Here is a 23,217-nt window from a genome sequence, read left to right on the forward strand (position 1 = left end):
GCGTCTCTCTGAATAGCCTTGGCTACTGTTCTGGAACTCACTCAGTAGACCAGGCTGCCCTCGAACTCAACAGAGTTCTGTCTCTGCCTCCCGAGCTCTGGGATTAAAGTATGCAGCCACCACCACCCAGCCTTTCCTTTCTTTTCTAATCTTTTCTCCCTACTCCCTCCTCTTTTTAGCACTCTAATTTTTGAAACAGGTTCTCTCACTGACCAGGAAGCTGACTCACTGGTTAGACTAGCTAATCAGCAAGCCCTCTTGTCTCTAGTTCATGCACTAGGGATACAGACTTGCCGTTCTAGTTGTATGCAATTTTATTGACTTCCTCTACATTTTTCTTAGTTTTGAGATCATCAAGAAACTTAGATCTCTGGATGGAGAGAACCAGTTCCTGAAAGTCATTGTCTGACCACCACATGTGCCAGGAGGCTGCATACCCTGTTTCCCGTCACTCCCCCCCCCCCCCCCCCAATAAATGTAACTTAGAGTAATCTTTGTTTAGTACTTTTTCCAGGTCTTATTCAAAGATGGCCTGTTGATTTTTTTCCCTTTCAAGTGAGTCATAATTACCTATTTCTGGTTTGTTTTCTGATATCTCATTGTAAAATGAATAGTTCAATGTAAAAACATGGTAACTCTTTTTACCACATTTTTATTTGTGGGTAAATCAGATGTCTCCCTCCCCCACATTTCTTATTTGCTCTTCCTTTATGGGGTCTGGTTTGCTTGGTGGAATTTTTTTTCCCTGTTGTTTGTTTTTGTTTTGAGGCAAGGTCTCTCTGTAACTTAGGCTGAACTAAAATTCACTATGTAGGCCAGGCTAGCCTCAAACTCATAGTCACCCTATTGCCTCAGGCTCCCAGAGTACTGGGAATATATTGTAAGCCTATAAGGAAAAAGTGTAAGCTCCATACTCAGGATCAGGTTTGCTGGGTATGATGGATAAATTTAGGCTTTCTTGCATCTTTTCTGAAACCAATCTTTTGTTATGGGCAATAACTTTCTGATGTTTTTCAGCTATACAGTTGCTTTTGGATGCATTAGTCTTTTTTTTTTTTTTTTTTTTAAAGATTTATTTATGTTATATACACTGTTGCTGTCTTCAGACACACCAGAAGAGGGCATTCAGATCCTATTACAGATGGTTGTGAGCCGTCATGTGGTTGCTGGGAATTGAACTCAGGACCTCTGAAAGAGCCATCTCTCCAGCCCCAATGCATTAGTCTTTAAAGTCTAGTTTCCGAATGGAGGAAAAAGGAAAAGAGGATGGAAAGGGTACTGGCCCTTTAAATTTAGGGAGTCACTTCAGCTGGGTGGCTTTCAATAATTGAGCTGTGTACAATAAGGGCTTCCTGCTTCTGTGTTTGCATGCCTGTGACTAGACACAGCAGTCTGCTGCTTATAGATCTTTGATATTTGGGAAGATTTGCTTTTGCATCTATTCTGGGCCCCACAGGCTCCACGACAGCTGCTCTGGATGAGGGTTCAGTTCCTGGGCTGGGCTGGGCTAAAAGCTGAACTAGCCAAAGTTAAGATAAAAGTTGAGGCATTCCTCTTTGGGGATTTCAAGGTGTCAACAGACTCCAGAGCTCCAGAGGAGTTACAGGGAGCCAGAGTCCAGTAGAAAAGTCATTTTCTAAGCAGGAGACAGGTTCCCGAGCCTCTTCCCCTGTTCTCCTGAAATTCCCCTGAAACAGTTGTTTTTTTCATGGGGCTTATTCTAGAAGCTTTGTCTGAGCCAGTTCTAGACCTAGTAACCACTGAACCTTGCATTTGATAGCTTGCAGAGTCCTGCCCACCCAGCTTTATCTCCCCAGTGTCTTCCCTATTATATCCACCCCCAAACTTTATCCAAAATTAGTTATTTAGGGGAGAGTACTTCTAATTTCTGAGCTAACCATTTCATTTACCCTGTTCTGACTCCTTATTTGCCTTTGGCCATTTTTGTTGACCCTTTTATAGATGTAAGAAGTAAACAGTGAGATCAACTGTGGTCGTGAAGTTAGGGATTATGCTGGAGTCACAGCCCCTACCCACCCTGCCTCCTCCCCTGCACCCTTGAAGGATCCATCCAATAAAAGTGAAACATTGAGGGTTAAATCTACTTCTGTGACCTGGAAGGAACAGGAGAAAAGGACAGTCGTGGAAGAGGGGAGATAGAGATTAAACCAAGATCAACATTGTTAAGAAATTTATTTGCAATTCTTTTTTGCGTTTTTGTTTGTTTTTTAAATAACATCATTCCTTAGATAAAAATGCAATCTTACAGGAATATACAGTAGCGTCTCACACAGAGATGGACCCTGAAGCTCTCCTTGAAGGTTTTCCCTTCTAGATTCCCTGGCCTTGCTCGAGGGGGAGAAGGCGCAGCAGGCAGGGCCTTTGACGACAGGAGTATTGGATTACAAACTGTACAACAATATTTACAACAGTCAGACTGTGGTGTCGTGGAGCCTGGAGGGGCAGGTGTGGGATGGGCAGGTGTGTATGAGTGGTCTAGAAGCCTGTTCATCTTTCCATGCCTCTCTGGAATCAGGCATGGCATATGACAGGTTTTCTTGGGGACATAAAAGTGGACTGAGTACACACACACACACACACACACACACACACACACACACACGAAGTGGAGGGAGGGAGCGGCTTTATGTGGACCCTTTTCATGGAGGGAAGTTTTCCTTAGTAACACTGGCAGGCTGAAGCAGAACTGCAGTATTTCTGAAGCAGCAGACTTTGCAGCACTCACTCTGGGGCTCTGCCACCCTATTTCTCAATGACTCCCTCTTCCCACAGGTTGTTCTTAACTGCTGTCATCACAGAGATGTGTAAACCCTGCTGTTTCTCTGTCATCTGTGCTTTGTTCAGGGTACTGGGCAAATTAAAAAACAAAACAAAACAAACAAACAAACAAACAAACAAACAAAAAAAACCAAACACATGTCCAAGCAGGGCAGGCCAGATGGGTACAGGGTCTGGCAGGAAGGCAGAGAGGATGATTTCAAATCCGAGGGACTGGGTACAGATGTGGATATGTGCTGTGTGCCGAATGGAAAGGAGCCCATAGCTCATGGGTCATTGTGACGCCTTCTTAGGAGCCCTCTACAGGGACTCCTTGCTTATAAATCATGTCCTTAGTTACCAACGGTCTCCCTGCTTTTAACTTTGGTGTGTTTCTCCATGCTTGGAAATCCTAGGAGGCAAAAACTATCTCAAATAAAAGCTAAAGCACTTGGTTAGCATGCATAAAGCCCTTGGTCCAACCCCCAATACCTTTACATTGTTCCCCAAAAAAGGATAAAAGAAAAGAAACCCTCAATTCCCTGTGGCTTCTATATTCCCAAACTGTCTCTGTAATGAGCCTGTTGACTGGTGAATGAGGGAATTGTAGGTGGCAAATTTGTAATCGTTGCCTCATTTATGCTGGGGCAAGTGGCATGCTACCTCTAAGCTTTACCCCGTCAAGTCATTGTCATTCTGGGGAATTGCAGTGCCTAGGATTTCCCATGGGGACGAGGGGAGTTTATACCTCCAAAGCAGTGAGCATCTGGGACAGTTTGGTTCTGGTGATATGACATTTCACACTTGCACCAAGTTTTACCTGGCCTTGTCTTCCTTATTGCTAGTGGAGACCTAAGAGAAACGTGATAGAAAGATCTCAGTTCAGACTTTACTCATGGCATTGAATTGATTTGCAATGCTTGCTATGTTCAGCTCCATTTTCCAACTCCCACTCAGAGATGACTAAACAGTTTCCCAACACACCAGGAAGATCAGGGTCTTTCTCACATACTAGGTGGATCAAACTTCTTAAGATGCTTGGAGAAGGGTGAGCTTAAGAGTGGCAGCATTTCTCCACTGTAGATGAAGGACACAGGTGCCATTTCTACCCATGGAAACTGTTCTAGTTTCTTCCATGTGTCCCTTGTCAAAGTTGCCCAGTGCTTTTCTGTTATAATAGGACATCATCTATAAATGTGTTGGGTCACATTTACAGGCGTTCTGGGACACACAGCTATAGATTAAACAGGTTGAACATGCCGACCACAGCCCTCCCCTTCTGTAGAAAAAAAATCACTAAGTAGCCATCACCTCCAGTACTTGTACCTTAGGGTGTGTGTCTGTCTGTCTGTCTGTCTGTCTGTCATTCAACTGACTCTCCCTGGCATATGAAAACAAACAAACAAAAACCCCAAAAGACGCAAGAATCTCCAATGGGTTCCTTTCACCTCAGTTCCCTTCATTGGGTTTGTAGAGAAGGAAGAGGAGGACAGCTAAAAGAGAGGAGAAAGTAGAAAAGAGGAGAAAAGGAGGAGGAGGTAGATGAAGACAAAGAGGAGGAGGAGGGGGAGGGAGAAAAGGGGAAAGAGGAGGGGAAGGAACGGTGAAATGCTCAAGGAGGGGAAGGTGCTCTCTACTGACATCATAGGTCGGGTGCTTTTCCCCTGGCAGCTTCCAGGATGCCTTTCCTCACGGCAGCTGCAGTAGAGCATGAACTTTGGTGAGTGAGAGCCAAGCTCCCCCAACTGCTTCCCCATTGGCAAACTCTTTGGCAGATGCAGAGGAGGGGTTTTACATGGCCAGGCAAGGATCACATTTCCTCCACATTTCTAAGTTGATTTAGCTGGAAAACACCTAGGGTAGGAATTTTTCCCCTTGTATCTTCCAAAGCAGATAATGGAGCCATCAGCCTTTGCCAAGGCTGCCGTCAGGGTGACCACACAGAAGTTTTCCATACAGTGAGATGACCCAGAGAGGGTCAAGACATGACCTTTCTTCACGCTCCATCCCTCTAGTTCTCTCTTTGCTGACACCTGCTTCAGTGCCAGGGCTTGTTGAAGATTCAGTCAGGACACTTTACATCAGCTTCCCTGGGCTCTGAGTAACTCGTCTAAAATCCAGAGACTCCTTCCTCAGCTCCTTGCTTAATTTTTTTTTCTAGCTCATGATTAAGGACATTTCAGTCACTCATGGATAGAGGGGTTATCCTTCTCCTTGGAGACTTCTGAAAAGTGGTATGATAAGGCCAAAGACCCCGATTACCAGAGTTCACGCTATACTTGACCTAGATCCTAGTTCACTCTATACTTGGCCTAGATCCTTGCTCTCTTGGCTTGCATTTAGGAGCAGTAGGGGTGTGTGACCCGGCCTCTATACACCAGCCATGTTCCTTCTAATGAGTTCCAGAGTGTTCCAGGAATGTGCTGACTTTGGCAAAGGAAGGGCTGTCTACTGTGTTCAGTTGGGTTTCTCCAGAGCTCTGGATGGCTGAGAACCTTAAGAAAGGAACGCAGACCTTCTCTTCATACAAGTTCCAGAATTTGGAACCAAGGCACCAGAGGAGGGTAAAAGACACAGTTGGGCCTTGGGTTCCTAGTTAGATTAAGAAGATGGGAACCCCAACTAATATAAAAAACATTTACAAATCAAACAAGGCCTAGGAAAATCTTTCTCTTTTTCACCAGAGGATACAAAGAACCTAGGACCAGGCAGAAAGGAACCTTACTGGACTTGTCTGTTACTTGGACTGTGTCATGGCCACATACATGACAAGATCGAAAACAAAAGAGACAGAGCTAGTCATAGTACAGAGAAAAACACATGACCTAAACTCCGTTGTGTCCCTTTGGTCCCCAGCTGCAGGCTAATTCTCCTGCCATTCAGGAACTGTCAAGATTGCAGAAGGTTTGATCACTTATGATCAAAACAGTCCTTGGGAAAATTCCATGCTGGATGGAGAGCAGATAGTCTGGTGTTGATGGTCACTAGCTTTCCTAGACAGTGTTCCCCACTGTCCTGGTGACAGGCATCATGTGTCAGTCTTATTTAGGTAGTCATGAAGCCAAGTATGAAAGACCCACTGTCCCTTGAACCTTCCTTTCCTTGTAGCAATGAAGGGCAAGGGGCCCATTGTCCCTGTATAAGTGAAAGGCTACTTCGGTTTCCTTGACCACAAGGAGAAAGCAGCCTGTGGGTATGGCTGGCCAAGGGGGGTGGGTTGGGAACCATACTGGGCAGAGTCCTGGCGTGGGCTGCAGTAACTCAGCCTGTAGCTTATTCCATTGTTCAATAGAATCTGGAGATGCAGATCAAAGCATCCAAAGGAAAACAAAGGCAGCATGAGGAGACTGAGTATGCAGAATGTGTGTAAGATCAATCAGAAGACCATACTTCTGGGGGGGGGGGGTCAGATGCAAACAAGAACCAGGCAGCCAGGCAGTAGGGCTCCCTTTCTACCACTAAAGTCTCACCAACATAGTTGCAGAACTTAGCGGAAACAAGACAAAGGACACCATCTAATTATTATCTCTAGAAGCCCTTATGGTTACTATAAAGGATGCATAAATGCTCAGTCAACCGCACATGGAAATCCAAGGAGAAAGGCTGTTTCTAGACTCCTGCTAACCTGTGAACATTGGGTACCTCTCTCTCTATTTTCATGGATTAGTGCACAAGAGCAGACTCGTTGCCACTGAGGAACGACCTTGCTGGAATTTCTAGCAGATTCTCACATAATCTCCACAAAAGGCTGGAAGGACTTGGGGACTGGAAAGATATTCCATAGGTAAATTCTGAGCGAATGGTTGAGTCTTATTTTCCTCAAAGCCCTTCCCTTTCAACCATTCTTATTAAGACACGATAGAAGAACCTAGCACTGAGTGTAAGGGTTGAAGGCAGATACAGAGGGTCCTAAACGAACACCTCATACATATGTTTCTTTCATCCCCGTGAGACCCTGATGCTCCCACTCTGGTCAAGACCCTCTGCGCTCTGCCTCCCTGCTTCAGAAGAAGAAGGAACGGATAAATAGTTTTTGTAAGGACTATAGTTCCATCCAGTCACCATTCACCAGCCCCCAACTATGGCTCTCTGTGTTTGGGTAAATCATGGGTCAAAGGTTAGTCTATTCTACCACTGCCCCAGTCTGATGGTCACCTCATCCTCTCAGTTTAGACATGTGCTGTGGGAGTGCCTGGGAAGGCCAGCCACCTCTTCCCACGGGATGCCGGAGCATCTAGGACAAGTGTCCACAGAGAATAGCAGAAGGCAGCAGAAAACCTGGGTGGGACATGTCCTGGCCTTGAAAAGCAAGATGTGGCATGGGCAATCTTACCACTGGGATCGGAAATACTGAGGGATATGGAAACAAAACACAAGATATGCAAAATGGCACCTCCCAGACCAGCCTGTGGAGAGCAACTTGAAGACTTACACCGGGGACACCTTTGTTCACTTTGCAAATGAAAGAAAAACCATCTTTCTCCCAACCACATATAGAAAAAGCACTTAAGAGCTCGAAGGTAAAGCTTGTCACACTCCAAATACAAAATGATTTACTTTACATGCAGCAAAATATACAAGAAGTGAATTTTAAAACAAACTTAAGTCATTATATTTGCTTGGCACAATTGCAATTCAGTTTTAAAAAAATATTTGAAAAATACTGAAACTGACCTGAATTCAAGTATAACAGTTTCTTCAACAGAAACATTATCAATGCAATAAAACATTACACAGAATATATCGAAGCAAAATGTCTTCTTGAGTTTTTCCCTTAAATTTTGTGTTTTTTTTTTAAAATAGAATTTTAATGCTGACACAACTCACAATCGTATTTTAAAATGGATATTATTGCATTGCTTTTGCATATCTCGTGGGACAGAAAAATGCAGTTACCGATTCTCGTTTCAGAAGCAGAAGCAGAGACAGTGATTTGTTCTTGCTTTCGAATAGCCCCAGATTTAGAACTCCCTGCAGTCAAACCCGAACGGGGATCTACAGACTTCTGTGCGGGGTGGGGTGGGGTGGGGTGCGCACATATCATGTGGATGCACATACACACAGACGACCCACTATGGACACACGTATGACACAAAGATGCCCATACTTCTTTTCTCCTGAACCAATCCATAGCCCAGCATGGAAAGGAGCTCGGCTCAGTCGCCTAGGTGAGGCACACACCGCCTTATCTAATTAACTGCCTGTTAACCTGCAGATTGCGATGCTCAAGCAAACCCGAAAGAAAAAAAAAGTTGTTTTTACTAAAGGAAATTGCAATAAGTTATTGGGCATACACAGAGGAAGTAAAACCTCCCTGTGGTGATATTGAACCCTTGCTCCAATGGGGGTGGGTGGGGGTGGACCGCACCACTTAAAGAATACAACAAAACCAATCTGACTTAATTACGCAAATATGGAAACTAAGAGGTGAGGTCGAGCAGTTGTAAACGCTCTTCTTCCCTCCCCCCCCCCGTGGGAAAACACAACAAATAGTAATAAAGAAATCAAAACCCAGAAAATCGCGACATGCTGAGAAGAACCATCAAATCATGAAACCTAGAGCACCAGGCAGCAGCCTGCGCCCCCGACCTGGCTAGCTGAGGGCAGGTGGTGTGATCCGCACTGGCTCCTGCCACATGCATCTCAGCTCCTGCAGGGGAAGGATCCCTGAAGGGACCATAGGGACCAGACCTGCTCTGCAGGGAACCTTGCAGCCACCTCCCAGCTCCTACTGGGGACACTGGCCCATTCCTGCCATAGATCCCTGGGGCCCTGCTCTAGAGTCAGCCAGGCTCAGACAGAACGTGTGCAAATGACTGTTTATACAAGCAAGGGGAAAACCCCTTTGGCTTAGGGGTTGGGAGGGGTCCTTTGGGCGGTGCTGCCGCGGGAAGGTGCTGGAGCCCCGCACCACGGCCTTGGCCTTCTCCCCTGAAAAGCCGACTCGACTCCGTACACCGCCCAGCTCTGAGGCTTATCCCGACAGCAGTGAATGAAGACGCTGTTCCGGTTACCTCCAGGTCACGAGAACAGTGAGGCACTTCTGAAACGAACCCATTAGGAACATTGAAACGAATAAAAAACACCCGCGTCTGGCCAGCCCTGTGGACTACAGGTTGCTGACGTAGGACCTGCTGTCCGGGAGCGCCTCCTCGCTCCGACCTCGCCCCAGGGCATATGCGCAGCTCTCGTCCTCTGGGACCGCAGCCCTGTCCTGCCCCGGGTCCCTGCAGTTCACAAAAGGTAAGAGGGTGCCGTTGGGGCTCTGTTGGGCGCCCCCACTGAGGATGTTGTCTGCGGCGTTCTCCATCTCCTCTATTGTCATGTCGCAGGCGTCAGCCAGCTCCTGGGTGGTGACCTCGATGAACTTGGGATCTTGAGCAAACTGTCCCAGTCCTTCTGAAATCAAGACCTGGACAGGAGGGACAAGAAGACAGGAGAGGGGCGTGGTCACTGGAGTTCCAAGTTCCTGGGGGAGGAAGCTGCAGGCTGGTGTTCAGGCAGCACATCTGTGTATGTGCATATGCTGTGTATACACGCGCATGTGCACATAAGAGTGCATGCGTGTGGGATGTGTGTATGCATGTTTGTGTGTCTGTATTTGTGTGCTAAGAGAGACACTCACAGGAAAGTTGAGATGGAGTATGGATGGAACTGAAGGAAGGGGGCATGCACAGGTCAGAGGAGTCAGCCACTATCACCAAATAAGAAGAAGCTTGCAGAGGGGCTTCGGGCTCTGCTCTGCTTTTTCATAGGCAGATCTTAGTATGCCCCTTCTTTTCTTTCTCCTCTTTGGCCCCCCAAGACATCTGTCATGTTGCCCCATCTGTCCGAGAAGCCTTTGGTTTGGTGAGTGTTGAGCCCTGTCTGGCCAGCTGTGTGCCTCAGGGCAAGATGCACTCTTTGCTTTCGTTTGGGAGGTTTGCAGATGACCATCATGTGTCCACCCTTCCTGCCAGCTGCTTTAGTGACTACTCAGAGGGACCATTAATAAGTCTCTGAGCTGAGGGGTTGAAGAACATGGCTGAGTCCCAGTGGTCTCTAACCTCCCTCCCCAATTCTGTTCCTCCTCCTCCTCTGCCTGCATCTCTCTCTCCTTACCTTGCTTGGCCATCCTACAGACTCCCTATCTGTTCTGTTCTCTGTCCTCAGCACCACAGCGGGAGCTCAAACCCATTTTCCCCAATGTCTTCCTCCACTACAATCTTTGTACTTAGAAAGAGTCTCAGATTTCTGAGACAAAGAAAGGATATTCAAGTTCAAATGAAGAACTAGGATTTCAGAGCTGGAAAGCACCAGCGGTTACTGAAGTGAACTCCACTCTTAAGTCCGTCTGACCACAGGACAAATGCAGCGTCTGCTCGACATGTCCAGGATGGAGGCCGACTCCATCATTACAGGCCCTGTACTCGGGAGAACTCTGTTGCCAGGTCTTCCCTCCTCCAGTTCTCCTAGGAGATGGTTTCTAAGGACCATGCTCTTTAGGGTTTGCTACAGTTTGTCAACAGAGTCTAAGATGTGCTAGGGCTGCAGTAGATGCTCCTCAAGGGCTGTGGCGCTAAGATATCTCTAATGGAGGAACAGAAGCTCAGGAAGGGGAAAAATGCCACCTTGAACATGGCAGCCCTGAAAACCACAGTTTCCCTTGGCAAGCTTCCAAAGCTCTGGGGTATTCCCCTGAGCTGTCAGAGCTGAGCATAGTGAAGTATGGTCCAATCTACTTGGGCCAGGCTTCTTGCTTTCTGGGCCCTCTCTCTCCCCCCCAAGGAGCATGAATTCACCTACCGCTTCCACCAGGCTGCTGGCGCTGCCATGGAACTGTCTCCCTGGAGCTCCAGCCTGGCTGGGCACGGTGAGGGAGACGGGCCGGGTTCTCCGGGCCATGCTGCTGCCCCCACTACAGGCTGTAGTCTCCTCAGACCAGGAGCTGCAGTGGATGGACGGGAAGCTGCTGTTGAGCTTCTCGCTGGACTCTGCCCCCTCCAGCCGTAGGGTAGGGATGGGCTGTAGGGGCCTGCGGCTGCCTGGAGTGACAGGGGGTGTGGGGCATGGCCTGGGGAATGTGGTAGGAGAATGGCTTCTCTGCAGGAGGGGGCTCAAGCCTGCCACTGCCAATGCCTGTGGATAGAAGAAACAGGAGTTACTAAAAGGCTTCACCCCAGCAGTGCCCATTGGGTGACTTTGAAGCCAATATTTTTCCAGTAAGTTCTGCTTGGAATTCTGGAAGTCAAGATTCAGTCTACCTCACTGAGACCTGGTGTAATATTTAATAACATCCAGATATGTTATAACTAGCATTTCCTTCTGATATAACGGCATTTCCCTTTAGCTTCAGGACCTTACAATTGAGTACAGTGTAAATCTTCTGACGTTTAGATTGGCTCTACCATCCTAAGCATCTGGATTCAGTCACTCTGGCCTTCTTACCAGGACAGAGAGGGCAATAATGATGTGGGGACACAGAGCTGCAATTTACCAGCACCCTCTATGAACTGACCTACAGGTTTGCGTGATGTCAAGTGAAATAAGGCTTTTGAAGGACAGTGTCCATCATGGAAACCTAGGAACACCCGTAGCCATTATTTTAACTTTTGCAGTGAAATAGGCCCGTTGACAACACTGCCATTCTCAACAGACTGTTTTGAACTCCTTTTATTCTTATCAGACTGCATCATGGTTAAAGGATTTCCACGTTTGCCTTCTGTCCCCGAATGCTCCTGAGAATCCTAGGTTAGGTCTGAATTCCCACTGTAACTCTTGGCACTGTCCGCTGCTCAGATGTGATATGTTTGTTGAAAAGAATGCCACCCTATGGTGAGAATGTTCATCTCTGGGAAACAGAGAGGGTGGGTTGGAGGTGGCACAGGGGAAACTAGTTTCTTTCCTATGGGCATGTGGACAGGTGAGCAAACCAACATGGAGAAACCTTTTAAAATAGCATGCACAGTGTCTCTACAGCCTGCTTTTCTTCCTCCTTTCCAGCTCATGAGGGTCCCCACCTTCCGGGTACCTGGAAATCTAAGGGAGGCATAATGCTATGTGTGCTATGTTGGAAAGTTTATCACTATAATCCTTATTTAGACAGTGCTTCGGCTTTGAGCTGAAGTGATATCAGTTTAGAAAACACATGTGTGTACACACACATGCATACACATGTACACACACACACACACACACACTGAAAGCACAGACCCCAAAGGGAATTTGTAATTAAAAAGGTAACCTGGGGTGCTCAGGTAAGAGCCCATTTACTATAGGTAACATACTGCCTGAAGTTTCTCCTCGTTCTCTGAGTATGACGTAGATGTTTCCACTCTCAGCTGTACCATGCCAGGATAGATTTTATATAATGAGTCTCCCTGGGGCTTTTCTCCTTGGAAATAATTCCTAATTTTTCTAATTTTCCTTCCTTCCTTCCTTCCTTCCTTCCTTCCTTCCTTCCTTCCTTCCTTCCTTCCTTCCTCCCTCCCTCCCTCCCTCCCTTCCTCCCTCCCTCCCTCTCTTCCTTCCTTCCCTCTTCCCTCCCTCCCTCCCCCCTCCCTCTCTCTGCCAGTCTAGCCTAGTGTAAAAGTTTCTACTATCCTCATGTCTTAGTCTCTTGAATGCTGTGATTACAAGCATGACCACCAACCTCCATGCCTACCATTTCCTCCTCTCAACTATGTTGCTGACAGCGCTGCCATCACTTCTGCATTGCAGTGGACAGACAGAGTGCTCTGTAAGCTCAAGTTCCAGGTCCCATCATTCCCTAGGTATACTGTATCTACTTGGGTGCCCGTGGCATAAGGCAGCATGGGGGAGGGGGAGGATATCAGCGTACTGTAAGGAGAAAGCTCAGGGCCCTGAAGCTTCCAGTTAGAATCAGAAGAGGAATCCTTACTAGAGTTTCACAGGGACCTGTCTATGTGTAGAGAAGCAGATGGCCCTACTCAGGGGCTGATGCACAGAGGTCTGAGAAGGGAAGACAGAGGAGTATCTGGGGAACTACTGTCATCCTAGGGGGTGTAACAGTGGCCTGTTCACAGATGTTAATACCTGATGATGAACCAGATGCAAGGGCAAGGCTGTCTTCTGAGAGATGTCTCCTTGATCCTTTTGCCGCTTTAGACATTCTAGATGGAAGGAGGCCCTTCGACCTGCAAAAGTAGCCAGAGAACCGGAATAAGGACACAGGTGACGGCACCGACCCGTGACAGCTCTGCTACAGTTTGGATCACAATGGCTACTAGGGGCCATGTATTTAAAGGCTCAGTCCCCAGTTGGTAGAGTTGAAAGGCTGTTTGAATATTTAAAAGGTGGAACCTCATGGGGAGCTTTCTATCAGGGGGGATGTGTCTCTGAGAGTGAACATAGGACACTGGTCTCTTTCCCTCCTTTATTTATATTCCAGGTCAGGAGGCGAAGGACACATTTTCCATCATGATGTGCCTTCTTGCCACAGGCCCCAAAGTAATAAGCCAAGCTTCCAAATCTGTGAGCTCAAATTAGTCTTTCTCATTTTAAAGCTGACTATCCTAAAGTGTTTTATTACAGTGACAGCTGACTGAGAGAGGCTCAGTCTCTGCTGAGGTACAAGGGGCAGTGCTGTAGGCCCAAGGCTCTTTTTCTGTCTGAGGCATCTGTGTAGATGAGGTCTATGTCCTATTTCAATAGACTTTGTCTCTGGAGAGCTATCTTGTCACTTTGCATGTCTACCAGGCCATCTCTAGAGCTTGTCTGAGTGAGGCCCAAAAACGTTTCTAGGTTGTCACTTGCTGTCTGCCCACTGCCATCTTAGAGGTGACTCTTGTCCACATCTGCAGAACAAGGTGTGAGTTTACCTAGAGAGGCAGAGCGAAGGAAACTCCTCTTTGGAGATGGCTGGATGTCCCTCTTATCCTCCTCTGGACAGGTCAGTTGTCGGTTTTCATCCTCCTGGTAGGAGAGTCTGGAATGGAGAAGCATTGGCACTTGTTCCTGAAGGCTGGCCCAGAGGTGCCACATGTATCTGCTATCCCCAGAAAGCAGTTTTCTGTTTGTTAGGGATCCTAGCTCTTGATATATATCCAGTGCAGGAGCCTTGTAGTTGATTTTTTGTTTGCTTTCCCCCCTGGGCTGAGGATTGGAATTCAAAGCCTCATACATGCTAAGTAAGCACCCTACCACTGAGCTCTGCGTTCCTGATTTCAGCCAGTGGAGGCTTTCTTGGGTACAGAGAAAGTTGGAGAAAAAATTCTAGGCCCATATAACATTCTCTTAGAAGGACCTTACACGCCTGTCTTTACATAGCTCTATACTGTTCACTATAGCCACACATCCCCTACCCCTCCCAACTCTTCCCTGCCTGGCTACCCCTTCACTACCAAAAGCACACAAGCTACTGCCTGAGCAGAGCAGTGGCAGACCATAGGGTGTCTAGTTGATGTCTCCCAAACTTTTTGATGCTCTATCACAATGAGAAATATATTACACATATCCCCACTACCATAGACATCCCCTAGCCATAGGAGACACTTCCCTACTTACATGTACCCCGTTCTCTGTTTCTGGACTACTTTAGTTGATATTTTTTTCAAAGATCATTGGCTATCACCCACTGAAGTTCCTGTATGACCCTCCACTGACCAGTCTTCAGTTTGAGCAGCTCAGATGTATCCCAGCCCTCAGTGTAGATTAGATCAGAGACTGTGCTACCACTCATGTGCTTTTGTTGAGTTTTTGTTTTCTTGTAGTACTGATGATGGAACCCAGGACCACAAGCATGCCACACAGACACTCTACCACTGAGCTATGCTCACAGAACTCTTTACATCTCGAAGGCTGACACTCTATAGCCTGTTTGCTTTGAATCCAACCCTGCAATCAAGCACACTGATTCCAAGAATGTATATATCTGCAGGGGGAGTTTGGGATAGGAGGATCTCATATTCTGATACTGCCCGGCCTTGCTTCCATCCCCAGCTAGATAAGTCTTCTCCAGTACATTTTCTTCTTCAGTTGTGCCCATTCTCACAGACCTGACTTCTGCTTGTGCTTCTGGTACACAACTCCAGCTACCCTGCTGACGGACTTGTTCTGCATGTCTGTGCCCCTTGGCACTGATAGTGCTCTGTGGGTAGCTGGTTATAAAGGTCCACATTTCTTCTGTGATCTCTTAGCTCCCTAACTGGTTAGTAAAAGTCTCCTGGATTCAAAGCTGGCTTATTCGGAGTGAGGCAAGTATTTAATAAGAACAAGAATCTCTTCATCTTGGCCTTCGGTTTTTCCTCTAACTTCAAGGGCCCCAAAAGCAGATGCATACTAAAGCTCTTTCAGGCAAGTGCAGGGTGTCTGCAGTAACCATCAATGTTTTACAAGGAGCTTAGAGAGGCACATACTTAAATACATACTTAAACAACGTTTATTATTGCAGGATCTGATATATCTAGCATCTTTTGTTGTCATTCTGTTTTATTTGTATCAATTATTATTAATTTAACCACATACTTAGGAGGCACGGTAGATAATGTGTAATGACTATGTCTAGTTAGTTAGGTCCATTTCCTTAAGCAGTAAAGTTCACTGACTGTGTAACACCGTGTAGTAGCACAGTATTTATCTGGTGCACTGAGATAGTTAAACAGACACGCACTGCATGTAACGAATGTCTCCATCTTTTTATTTTATTTTGTGTTAGGCGCGTTTGAGGTCCTCTCGTCTAGTTATTTATAAACTGGATGCTGATCCAACTCTTCAGAGCACCACTGCTCACGAGAGGGGCACTACAGCCACTCACTGGATCTAGATGGAAGCTAAATACTCCCAAGAGGACTGAGCTAGCATCCCTAGATGTGCCAGCTGTGCCTCTTCAGGGAAGCCTTAAAAGAAGCTGCTCCATAACACACTTCTTTAAGCATCAGTGTGTATGTATACTGACTCACTTAGGACACTTAGGGGCAGGAGGCTTACATATCTGTGGAGAGCAGGCTGGGCTCACTGCAGTACTCTGCTTCTTCACTCATCCTCACGCTGCAGGTCTCATCCGGAAACATCTCCTGACTCACCGTGGCTCCCTGGCTCTCTCGGGAGTGGCACCTGCAGCGTCCGAGGGTGGGGAAAGTATCAGAATCCATCAGGTCTCCTGCCTCCTCCCCAGAAAGCAAGATGACATTGGGCATACACAGAGACACAGTTCATAACTTCTGATGAAGCCACAGAGCCAGAGAGGCCACTAGCTGTGTCAAGGCTCTGTGTTGGAGATTCAAGTAAGACTGAATTCTGTTCCTAACTCTTACTCTGTGGCCTAAGACCTTTAGCTCACTCCATGCCTCAGTTTTCTCCTCTATAACACTAGATAAAATAACATGCCAGACTCAGGGGCTTAGTTGTAATGTGACTGTCATACAAGCATAAGGACCAGCACTCAATCCTAATATTCATGAGGAGAAGCTGGAAACAACTAGCTGAATTGGTGAGCCCCAGGTTCAGTGAGTGATCCTAGCTCAGAGGAAAGTAATTGAGGAAGACATTGGATGTCAATCATGGCTTGACATTGGATGTCAATCCCTGGCCTCTGCACACATGCACGCGCAAGCACATGTACCCCTACACAAACTTGAACATATGAAGATACAAGTGGAGGCTTGGTTTTGAAGCAGCATCCTGAACTGGGCAGTCAATACAAGAAACTACAGGCTAGTGTGGGCAGCGGAGCCTTTAGGAGGCGGCTCAACCCAACTGACAAGGCCCTTGATCATAGTCAATACTTCTCTGTTCTAACCCTGAAGTTAAGGCACAACAGGGACTCTACACAGAAGACTTGTCTGAGCAGACAGAATAAGCCTGCATCTGTTCTGAGTCCCAGTTCCTCCTGAGCTAAAGAGCCCCTTCACACCTGGCTGTGCCTTTGAGGAGAATGCTGTCCTTTTCTGAGACAGGGCCCCCTAACCATTCATTCCCAAGCTCTTCCCGGATGTTCTTCCTCTTCCTGCCTGTGTGTGGCTCAGTGCCCCCTGCAGCTTTGTTCTCAGGGACCCAGAATGTCAGGGCCCTAGGCCTATAGGAACCTACTAGTACATGGCTATGCTGTCAAATGCCTCCTAATTATTTACATTTTTACCCACAGATTAGTGTTCCTCTCAGCCTTGGTCAGAGAAGCTTCTTTTAGTTGAAAGCAGCAGAGACTCATGTGGTCAAAGTGCTGAGAATAATTTGCTCTTGGGTTCTCAGTCCTAAACAAGACACCTGCATCAGCCCTTCCATGGCTCGAGGAACATTTGAGGAGAAGGGCCAGGAAGCTGGAGGGTTGGAGGTGTAGCATGAAACCACTGTTTGCTGCCTTCCTACTAGACTGGGCCCTGATGGAAGGGGCGTGGCTCAGGAGGCTCCCCCCCCCCCCGCCCCCAGGAGCTATTGGCTCAAGGAGGAGAATGAGGGTCTTCAGTGGTATAAGCTTCCACCCATTACTATCCAAGCCACTTAAAAAAAGAAAGGCAAGGAAGTAGGAGGGAAACTGGTGGGGGACTGAAGGGGGATGGAGATAAGAGACTGTGATGGGGGAATGAATATGAAAATGGGAAATATGAATAGAAAAAATTAAATAAGAGTTTTAAAAAGAAAGTGAGAGGTTTTCATAAGGCATAGAAGGGAATAATAGCTACTACTAGGACCGAATCTTCAAAGGTGGTGGGGCAGGTGTAGTGTTTGCAGAAAAAGGTGGGGTCACCAGACCAGGCATGGGATAACTGCTTCATCTTAATAATCTCCTAAGGGAGCAAGCTGTAGAGCAGCACACAGTCTGGTGCCCCGCGTGTGGAGTCCTGGGGCCAAAGGCACAGCTAGTGCTGCTGCTGAGTGGTTAAAGCAACTATGTCCCTGAGGGACTAGTAGGTAGGATGGATGCCATAGCAACGTTTCTGAGTCCAGAAACGAGTAGGCGTGGAGACTTGCTTGTAGCCATTTGGGAACGGGATCGTCTGAAAAAACCAGTGAGCAAGTATGTTGCTCTGTGAATGGCAGATCAGGCCATTTGGGATTCAGAAAAGATGCTTAAGACTCTTGACTGTATTCTGGGCCAGAGGGCAAGAGAAAGGGCCGTGTCACCAAGAACCCATTGGCTGAGGATCTGCTCCCCCTGCTGGCTGCAAAGGCAGCTAGTTAAGGTGATGAGATAAGATGCAGAGGGCATCCTTTCCCACCCTGGCTCAGGAAGCCTGCATCTGATAAAGCACATACAGAGGAGATCTGCAGAGCCACAGGCCATCTTCCTTAAGGCCTAGAGCAATTATGGAGCCCACTACACCTTCATTTCCAGGTATCATGTCCTACCACCCAGGGCAAGGGGGAAAAGGGTGAGTCTGGAGGTGGGAGACATGGAAGATCCCAGGAACCACAGTGCACTACTGCTATAGAAGTGGATACACTGCCCAATCTCAACTGCATGAAAGGCTAAACTTAGGGATTTGGGAAGGGGCAGGGGTTTTGTTATACAAGTCCAAGTCACACATCTTGGAGGGTCACAGGTCAACCTGCTGAGGGATGAGAGGAGAGAGGACTGTCAGAGGTGCGGTATCTTAGAAGACATCTGGGAAACAGAACAGTGCTGCCTTCACTGTGATCGCCATGTGTGAGCAGGAGCAGCTGTGGGTAGCAAGCTGGCTTCAACCTTTTCCTCAGGGTAGTGGTCGCCACTGGAGCTGGAAGGCTGAGAGGCCTAAGTCCATCTTTCCTTGTGTCATCTGGGTATGATGTGTGAGCCCCCATGCCCAGACCTACCATTCTGCTTACCTCTTAGAGCTGAATTTCCATGCTGCCTCCTGCACCCGGACAGCAGGGGACAAGGGAGGCCCGTGGCCCTCCACAGTGCTGACTGTGCTGGAGTAGCCAGCAGGATGGGGGAAGCGGCCCAGGGCAGTGTTGTTGGCATTGTTGATGTTGGCATTGGAGCCCGTGGATGAGTAGCTGCTGGGGGTGAAGGTGGAGTCCACCAGCTTCTCATGGGATGGTGACTCAGTGTCAGCTTGGTTGTTCCCTGTCTTGTTGATGTGCAGTGGGCGCTGGGTGGCGAACGTCTGAGGAAAGTTGCTCCTGCTGTCACTCTGATAGTAGCTGACGTGGTTGCCGAACAGGCCTCCAGCTCTCTGTAGACAAGACAGAAGTGTAGGTGGAGAAGGTTTCTGTGTCACCCCTCTCTCTCCGCTCATCCCCCAGGCCCCCTTGTACAGCAATGGTTGAGAGGCACAGGCCACAGGGAGCAAGCTTGACCTCCGGCTTGACCTCTACCACACTCTGGACACATGGTAAAGGGAGGGACTTTGATGCTCAAGGTCCCAGTTACCCTACAGCACCAAGATAGGAATTCTTCATGTGCCTGGACAGACAGGAGGTTGCTGGTCTAGAAGCCTCCCTGGAAGTTTGCTCCCAAAAGAGCACTGGAGACTGAGGTTGGGTTTCAAAGACAAGTGTCTTTGAGATGGTATCTCCCAGAAGCCAGCCAGTTGGCTTTGGGAGCTTGTTGGGGGTGCTGGGGGATAGGGAGATTGTGGAATGGAATGTGGAAACCAGATTGTCTGAGTGAAAATAAAACTGGCCCATGAAGCTAGAAGCTGCATTGGGCAGATTGAAACTAAGAGTGAAGAGGCTGCCGTGTCAATTGTATCATGGCTCCTTTTCCCATAGGGGATCATCTGAGACTTGAAGTCAGGGATAAGTGATTTTCTCTAATATTCCTACTTTGTCCCACAGCAAGGGGTGGGGGGGAGTAATGGTTTGCAAGGTTTGTCTAATCCTTGATATCTGAAGGTCCTTGGGTTCTGGTGGCCCGCCTTGGCTTCTACGGTCTTATGAGAGTGGTGTTCTGTATCTCTGAGGCCATTCACTGATGGACATCTGAATGATGCCAGTAAGGTTGCAAAGCTGGTCATAGCAGGGTGGGCTGGGCTTGGTCCCCTGTGTGCTTATAGTCTGGGAAACGGATCTGGGGACTGGGGTTGGCAGAAAGAACAAGGGAAGGAGCAAGATGGGAGACTGTCATCGTATGGCACAGCAGTGTGTGACCCTTCCCACTGTATTAATATTACCCCAGGAAAAGAGGAGGCCTGGAGGGTACCACTGTGACCCAGACATCACATACTCCATCTTTACAGGGCAGCTGCTGTTTGTCTATCTGCCACATGAGAACCCACACCCAATGTGGCCACTTAACCTGCTTTTCCTTCAAGAAAAGCCAGACATTTATATTTTTACTTAGATATGCCAGATATTCAAATTTTGGTGAATGAAACAAGTTTTCAGATTATATGTGGCTCAGAACTTCCTACTCCACACCTTCTGAAGAGAAACTTCTCCAGGAAAATCTCTTTCTAGAAACAGGTTCCTCCTGTACTCTGAAAGCTGGCCATATTTTGAGCTGCTGTGTCTTAAGAGGATGGAGTGGGCTTGGGAAGGAGGCAGGGAATCAGGAGTGAGCTGATTAGGGAGTGGGTACTCCTCAGAGAGATCAGGCCAAACACTGACTCAGAGCACTGTTGCCCCAGATTGAATGTCGTGAAGGGCACCAGTCATGGCACTTACCCTGAAGATGTCATCTTCGGAGGCAGCAGACACCGCCTCCTTCATAGCCTTGTCCAACTCCTCCTCAGCAGTCAGATCCCCAGAGATGGCCCTTCGGATCTCAGGCCCAATGTCATGCAAGGTGCGTAAGCCAGCCTGGAACCCAGAAGGACACATGAGGACCCATGTTCTTTCTGCTGGTCTTTAGTTGGCCAGGACCTTCTTACTCTTTCCCAAGTCCTTGCCTCTCTGCTCTGCCAGGTAGCTGGGACCCCACACCAGGTGACGAGCTTCCCTGGACACTTCTGCCCCCATCATCCTAGAGCAGAAGAATCTATTCATCTATCTAGGACGAATGAAGGTATATTACAGGATCAGCAAGAACCAGGGGCTGAGGAAGCCAGCAGGGCTGCTGCAAGGCGGAGGGGGTGGGGGAGAAGAGCACACTGCCGTGCCATAGCTGCCTTCGGGAAGGTTTACAGTGCTCACAAGTGTTCTTGTGATGGGACTTAGCCTCTAGGTAGCTAGCGGGGCTTGGACCCTCAATAGGGTCAGGGGGAGGTGGCCAGGACCTTTGAGTGTGGGCAGCCCCGCCAGCCCCTCACCTGCAGGGACAGCGCATTCCTCTGCGAGGGCTTGCCCACCAGACCCTGCTCTTTTCGCTTCTTGAATTTCCTGAAGTACTCTTGGATCAGGAAGGTGGCATAGAACTTGCCCACTGTCACCTCGTCATCTAAGGTATGCGGAGAGGAGAAAAAGATGAGTGATTCCACCAGATCATCTTGATTTTTTTTTTTCAGCACCTAAAACTTTTTTTTTTAACATATTAGCTTTCTTTCTTTCTTTCTTTTTTTCTTTCTTTCTTTCTTTCTTTCTTTCTTTCTTTCTTTCTTTTTTTTTTTTTTAAGTTCAGAAGAAAGCATGTAAAAAGGCATATGATGAAAAGTCACACATCCCTGTAGGCTTATTCACTACCTCTTGGATGCTCATCGCATTAGTTTCTCGGGTACTTTTCCAGAAACAAGCAAGCATGTTATTACCCACCTTTTTAATTGAGACAGGGTCTCCATATCTTGTCCAGGTGGCCTCCAAGTCCTGGAATCAAGGCACTCATTCCCTTCTGAGTAGCTGGGACCAGAAGTGTATGTTCCTGTCTGTACATGGCTGAGAGTAGCCAACTGGAGTAGCTAACTCTACAGAAGTTCTGGGCTTGCCATGGGGCAGGGATTCATTTCTACATGGAAGAGAAAGCCCTGGAGATCCCTGACGAGGGAAACTGGGAATGGACTCGGAGTCCTAGGTTCCTTCAGGCCTGAGCTGGATGCCGAAGTCTACACTGAACTCACTGGGAAACCTGCATCGCTTCTAAGAACGAAGCCTGGCGTGAACCTCAGAGATGCTTGGGGCAGCAGAAAACAATGCAGCAGAGCATGAGACGGCACATGGTGACTCCCAGCCTACCTTGCTTTCCCTTTTGAAAGTGGGTCTCAAATAGGAAGAACCTTCTAAAGATGTTTCCAGAATGTGTGGGTTCAATTAACATGTTGATAAATATATGTGACAAATGAAAGTGTTGACAATATTCATATTGTCTTGTGTCCATTCAACAGTTACTCATTCTAAGTGTCTGCGTGTGTGGACTTCATCAGTCATTGTAGCTTTCTGTATCGGTGTACCAAGCCTTTGCATATTGGATGCAGTTGCTTTTTTAACATACCCTACTTTAAGCATTCTACTAGTGCCGTGGAAATTACAAGCACAGGCATGTTACCTATGATTTCAACTTGAGATTCTAGCAGGAATGGCATGAAGTACTTGCTAGAAAAAGGGGCTTGTGGCTTGGTAGGCATGAGAAACACTACTCTAAGAAAAAACAAGTTTTCAGAGAAGATACGATGAATCTCAGGCAACTTTCCTTCCAGAGCTCTAGAACAACTCTAGAGCAGTCACCCTAGTGGTCTATGGGTAAATATATATTCATATATTATAGCGTTCCCACGAAAGTTCTGCCAAACCTGTAGCATGGGAGAGCTTGCCTGTTCCCATGGATGAATGTGGGGTTACAGCAGATTTCTAACCCGACAGTTTGCATCCAAGTCTGTGTAGGACATTGCAACCTTGTAGGACCTCTGAGCCCCCAGAAGGGTACAGAATAGAAGGATCCAGAAGCATGGGAGACTCAAGCATGGAAGTCTCAAGGGCTGTGTCTGTCCTGCTAATGATGGCCCCGCTGGAGAGCAGGAAGGTGGAGAAACCCCACAGGCTAGGCAAATAGCCCTGGTCTGGAAATGCAGGGAACACTTACCACCTGCTGGAGGCACCACCTGGTCCAACAGCTTCATGCTGGTCCTCTTCCAGATTTTCTTGATGATGGCCCGCAGCTCCTCATTAGCTTGCTCTAGGTTCCCTGATAGAAGGAAGTGCACATTGAAAACCTTCCCTGGGTGCACTGGGAAGCCATGAATGGTGGCCTTAGCCCCACAAATCAGCCCTGATCCATCACAGTTGTCTCCCTTGCCTTCCTATTTTCTAGTTCCTTCCCCTTCCTTTTCCCTCTATCTTGTTTTCTTTCCTCTTTTGCCCTGTCCAAGGCCATTCTCCTTCCCTCCTTACATGCAAACCAGCCTGAAGTCCTTCCCCAAACCCTAAGCTGCTTTCTCTCCTGATTAGCACTAAAGAGCCTGTGGTGCCTGTAGACACTCATGTCTCAGTCTCGATACTGTTTGTCCTGCAAGACAGCATCAAGGCTGATCACAATGGCAGCATTTCATAGTGAGCTCCTCGTGGTGCTGCAGGAAATAGAGACCTTTTGAGGGAAGGATGGTCCACTCCTCCCACATACATACATAACACAGGGGCCACATATATATCCACAGGCTCTCTGCTGGGTTCCCCAGAGAAGGAAGTGAAGAAATCTTAACAGTGGAGAAA

The 23,217-nt window shown here is 47.6% G+C and overlaps 1 protein-coding gene across 30 annotated transcripts in view; it reads right to left on the reverse strand.

Moving 5' to 3' along the window:
• Window positions 1–2,176: 2,176 nt before the first annotated feature.
• Window positions 2,177–23,217, reverse strand: part of Cacna1c (calcium voltage-gated channel subunit alpha1 C) — a 610,552-nt gene continuing 589,511 nt past the window's right edge. For all 30 annotated transcript variants that reach the window (XM_076940415.1, XM_076940412.1, XM_076940413.1 and 27 more), the window contains 9 exons: window positions 22,592–22,693; window positions 20,892–21,019; window positions 20,308–20,442; window positions 18,523–18,875; window positions 15,706–15,831; window positions 13,599–13,705; window positions 12,814–12,914; window positions 10,564–10,896; window positions 2,177–9,190 (listed from right to left, as the gene is read on the reverse strand). In XM_076940415.1, coding sequence (XP_076796530.1) covers window positions 8,888–9,190; window positions 10,564–10,896; window positions 12,814–12,914; window positions 13,599–13,705; window positions 15,706–15,831; window positions 18,523–18,875; window positions 20,308–20,442; window positions 20,892–21,019; window positions 22,592–22,693 — 1,688 coding nt within the window. In that variant the 3' untranslated portion in view covers window positions 2,177–8,887. The remainder of the gene's footprint in view (window positions 9,191–10,563; window positions 10,897–12,813; window positions 12,915–13,598; window positions 13,706–15,705; window positions 15,832–18,522; window positions 18,876–20,307; window positions 20,443–20,891; window positions 21,020–22,591; window positions 22,694–23,217) is intronic.

The sequence above is a fragment of the Arvicanthis niloticus genome, chromosome 9 (genome assembly GCF_011762505.2).
Source record: "Arvicanthis niloticus isolate mArvNil1 chromosome 9, mArvNil1.pat.X, whole genome shotgun sequence".
Taxonomy (NCBI): domain Eukaryota; kingdom Metazoa; phylum Chordata; class Mammalia; order Rodentia; family Muridae; genus Arvicanthis; species Arvicanthis niloticus.